General features: G+C 34.6%; 2 protein-coding genes across 4 annotated transcripts in view; one reads left to right on the forward strand and one right to left on the reverse strand.

Moving 5' to 3' along the window:
- The window catches only part of LOC107749356 (rho-related GTP-binding protein RhoQ), a 26,562-nt gene extending 26,089 nt beyond the window's left edge, over positions 1-473 (forward strand). Inside the window, exon 5 of the mRNA XM_016564477.1 lies at positions 25-473. Within this exon, the coding sequence (XP_016419963.1) occupies positions 25-180 (156 nt within the window). The 3' untranslated portion in view covers positions 181-473. The remainder of the gene's footprint in view (positions 1-24) is intronic.
- Positions 474-561: 88 nt separating this feature from the next.
- LOC107749355 (phosphatidylinositol-glycan biosynthesis class F protein-like) overlaps positions 562-4,653 on the reverse strand; it is an 8,199-nt gene continuing 4,107 nt past the window's right edge. For all 3 annotated transcript variants that reach the window (XM_016564476.1, XM_016564475.1, XM_016564474.1), the window contains exon 6: positions 562-1,032. In XM_016564476.1, coding sequence (XP_016419962.1) covers positions 919-1,032 — 114 coding nt within the window. In that variant the 3' untranslated portion in view covers positions 562-918. The remainder of the gene's footprint in view (positions 1,033-4,653) is intronic.

Raw genomic sequence — 4,653 nt, forward strand, 5'->3', positions numbered from 1 at the left:
GTCTCATTTTCTATGCCTTTCCAGATTGGTGCCTGCTGTTATGTTGAATGCTCAGCACTGACACAGAAAGGCCTGAAGACTGTGTTCGATGAGGCCATTATAGCCATTCTGGCTCCTAAGAAAGGTGCGCTCAAGCGAAGACTGGGCCCACGCTGCATCAACTGCTGCCTCATCACATGATACACCAGCTCAAGGGCATCCAGTGCTGACAGTTACCAGCTTACAAACTGACAGTTACCAGCTTACAACCAACCAGATTTTAATCTGACTTCTGAACTAAAGCAAGGCGAACCAATGGGCCCAGGCACCTACAAGTCCAAGTTATGGGCGAATGACAAGAGGAACTGACAAAAAGACACATTGTTCAAGGAGAAATGACACAAGAACACTAAACATTGAGAATGGAATACAAAGAAAATGGACAAAATGATTTATTGAACATACAAGCACAGAGAACAGACACCCAAAACAATCGAACTGTAGTTCCGTGTCGGGCTCAGCAAGCATGAGTTCATTTGCGAGATGAAACCCTGACAAGCCTAAACAGCACAACCAAACCCATCGGTCATTTACAGAAGCAAGACTTTCTTCAAAAAGGGAAACTCAGCATCTCAATTTGGGTTGCGAAATACTTGCTTTTTACAAAATGTCTCAAGTCATTACTGGCTTTATTTACAGGAAGAACGAGAGGAATAATTGAATAAATATACTGCCATTAGGAGCATACAACAAATTCAATATCTATTCTACAAAAAACAAACACAGAAACAACAGATTTTTTTATTGTTGTAAATGGGACCTCAGAGTCGGGCAGCATTTCTTAGAGCATGTACTGGGACGGACAGTCGTTTTTTGACTCCAGCCTGGATCTCTTTCTCTCTCAGTTCCTGGTGGCCTGTGATTGTGTCCTCCTTTTCCTCACTTGAGCTTGTAGGTGAGTTGTTTGCGATGCCAGTGGATCCAGACAGGAGCAGCAAGGAGACCAGTCAGAAATCCAGTAGTTGCCCCAAGGGTACAGGAGATGGGCCAAACCTGGATATAAGAGCCAGAAAACTGTCATTTTGCAGGAGCACAGGTGACTTGACTGCAAATTCTACAGAATCACTGTGGTGTTTTACCAACCAAATTTTCTATTTGAGACTGCTTTATTCCTCTTTCTTTTTTTAACGTAGAGTTTTGAGTGTTACGTATTGATGGCCTTACCTCTCAGGTGTGTGCCGACTGCTTTGCATTTTGAATTTTTGCTTCATATGATCAAGGTGATTTCAAATATTGATTTTTTTTTTTTTTATGAATTTCTTGGAGTCCATGCAAATATGTGGAGTGGTCTGAGTGGTCTTTAAAGCTTCCAGCACATTGTGAGCAACAAAAAAGCCTTTATAAATAGTAGATATATGGAATGCAAATCTAAAAATTTAAAGGCACAATGGTTTTATGGGAGAACATAATTAATATGAAAACTTGCTGTTGATGCCCAATGCGCAGTGGATAAACAAAATGTAAATTTACGGAGTATAAAACAGGTTTTTCTAAAATGTTGCCTTTTTTTAGTCGTGTTGCTTCTTCATATAGATTTGAATGCCTTATTTCAGTTTTGCACATAAAAAAATTAAAATATGCAATTATTTTTCTGTTATATTAAGAAAAATAATTCATATTATACCAATTAAATGACACAATTTATGCTACCGTTCAAAAGTTTGGGGTCAGTAAGAATGTTTTGAAAGAAATTTCTTGTGCTTACCAAGTCTGCATTTTTTTTATCAAAAATATGGTAAAAACACTAATATTATTGCAATAATTATTCAAAAATAAAGGTTTTCTATTTTAAATGTAATTCATTCCTGTGATGGCAAAGCTGAATTTTCAGCATCATCACTCCAGTCTTCAGTGTCACATGATCCTTCTGAAATCATTTTAATATGCTGACTTGGTGCAACATTTCTTATCAATGCTGAAAACAGTTGAGCTTTTTTTTTTTTTTTTGTAGAAACCAAATATTTTCTTTTTATTCTTTGATGTAAAGACAGTTCAAAATAATAGCATGTTTAAAATATAATGTACTTGTCATATTTAATCAATGCCATGCATCCTTTGAGAAAGAGAGAGAGAGAGAGAGAGAGAGAGAGAGATCAGCACTAATTTCTGTCTGTTTTATACAGAGAATGAGATTTCTTCCCTTCATACATGATCTCTAAATGACTGAAGATGTGTCTCAGAATTAAAAAAAAAAAATGTCAGCAAAATTGATTATTCAGTTATCTCAAGACCATAATATGGGCCTGCAATATTACAAGAGTGTCATGACAATGAGAAGGAGAGAGTCTGTGTGAGTCACACCGCTCCTTCCATTCTCTAAACTAAAGCTAGACATCTGGATTGAACCACCCCAGAGTTAGTTCAGGAATCACTGTACGCCAGCCTCACTCCCCTCCCTACAGCTTCCTCTCTCCCATAACGAATCAGTCTCATCTCTCTGCTCTCGTCTAGACATCTGTGTGTAGACAGCATGTCAAAAAGCACACATGGGAGACTTCAGTGTGACATTTTGAGGCGCAAAACGAGGGCAAACACTGGCCTCTGATCAATGTCTCTGTACAACACATGAATAATTGAAGTACCAGTGAAGTCTTTCTATACTTTGAGAACATTAAATTTTTCATGAGGATTGGTTCATTCCCAACAAAACCTGTCTATGACTATCCTGCACAATTTATTGGTTGAGGGGATGTGTATATTGTCTAAAATGGTTTTTAGTGTTAACTACACATCATTTGTTTTCTATTTGACAGTGATCCCTAGTATAATGATTTCTTTCTATTTGTTATATATACTTTGAAAAGAAGTCTCTTATGCTGATCAAGCCTGCATTTATTTGATCACAAACCCGTAATCTTCTGAAATATTATTCTAATTTAAAATAACTCTTTTATATATTTTAAAATCTAATTTATTCCTGCAATGGCAAAGTTGAATTTCCACCAGCCATTCCACCAATCTTCAGTGTCACATGATCCTTGCAGAAATCATACTGATTTGCTGATTTGGAGCTCAATTATTATCTAATTATTATCTATGTTGAAAACTAATTTTTCTGCTTAATATTTTTGTGGAAACGATGATACCTTTGTAATCGGAATTCTGATGAACAGAAAGAACTCTAATGGAAATCTAATGTTTAGTATGATTTCTGAGTGATCATGTGACACTGTCTCTAGAGTAATGACTGCTGAAAATTCAGCTTTGCAATCACAGGAATAAATTACATTTTAAAATATATTCTATTCGAAAAAAAGTTATTTTAAATTGTAATAATATTTCACAATATTACTGTTTTACTGTATTTTGATTAAATAAACGCAGCCTTCGTGAGCATAAGAGATGTCTTTCAAAAATACTCAGAAAATTGTGATTATTCCAAACTTTTAGGTGGTAGTGTAGATGTAACTGTGATATAAAAAAGAAGGTTTTATTTGTCTGAGTGAGAAAAAATATATACATAACATTTTTTTTTTTTGGTCAATGTTGTCTAAAGCAACATTGGACCCCACTGGCTTTCATTATATGGCCATAAACAGAGCATCAAAATCTTTATTTGTTTTGTGCATTAGAAAAATTACAAGTTTTTCAATGAGAATGAGTAAATTAATTTTAATTTTTGGTAAACTATCCCTTTTTAAGAAATGTAATAACTAGGCATGATGGACAAAAATACTGTTTTTTTTTTTTGTTTTTTGTTTTTTTGCAAACAGAAGAATGATTTTGAATTAATATATACAAAATGTTATAAACAGAAAGCACAAACGTAAAACTAAAAGTTAAACAAAACCAAAATATTTATACAAAGCAATTTCTCTGGCATGTTCCTCCCTTCTGAGGTTTAATGCAGAATGAGAGCAAGAGCTCTGAAACAAGGAACTTTCTACTGAAAATCTGCTCTTCACTGAGCAGAACTATGGAACTAACCAATGCTCCCATTAAGCGACACAGATTTGAGGGGCTTCTTTTGCTTTACTAAACTGATATAATGGAGATATAATGGGGACAGAAGAAATGCATTGGAATGTGCTACAGGCCAGACTCAAACCTGCATCACCCAACTGAGCGCCACATCTCAATGAGCCAGAAGCATGTATGTTAACTGCTATTTGATATTTCTATTGAAATGACTGGAATTTCTGAGAGCAGTTTGCATTGCAATATTGGGTAACACTTTAAGGTGTTCTTGTTACACGTTACATGTACTTGCTATTGTAATAACAATAAATTATGCATAATTACATGCAAGTAACCCTAACCATATAGTAAGTACTAGGGCTGCACGATTATGACAAAAATCATAATTGTCGATTATTCCCTTGAAATTGAAATTGCGATTATTAATTACGATTATCACAATTTACATTGAATGATGTTTATACCATTGTTTGATGCAACTGCATGCCGTATTTTTATATGAAAATAAACAAGCTGAAAACACTTTAACTGAAAAAACGTTAGTGCTTTTCTATAGTATTAAGCCTCAAATGCCAACTATACATCGGATTGGTTTCTTCTTTAAATTATAAAAAAAAAAGTAAAATATGAATGGTATTATAGTGTTATACTAAAACTAAAATTAAAACAATGGAAAAACCCTTAAGATAACATGTA

This window comes from Sinocyclocheilus rhinocerous, unplaced genomic scaffold (assembly GCF_001515625.1).
Source record: "Sinocyclocheilus rhinocerous isolate Xijiao unplaced genomic scaffold, SAMN03320098_v1.1 scaffold650, whole genome shotgun sequence".
Lineage (NCBI taxonomy): Eukaryota > Metazoa > Chordata > Actinopteri > Cypriniformes > Cyprinidae > Sinocyclocheilus > Sinocyclocheilus rhinocerous.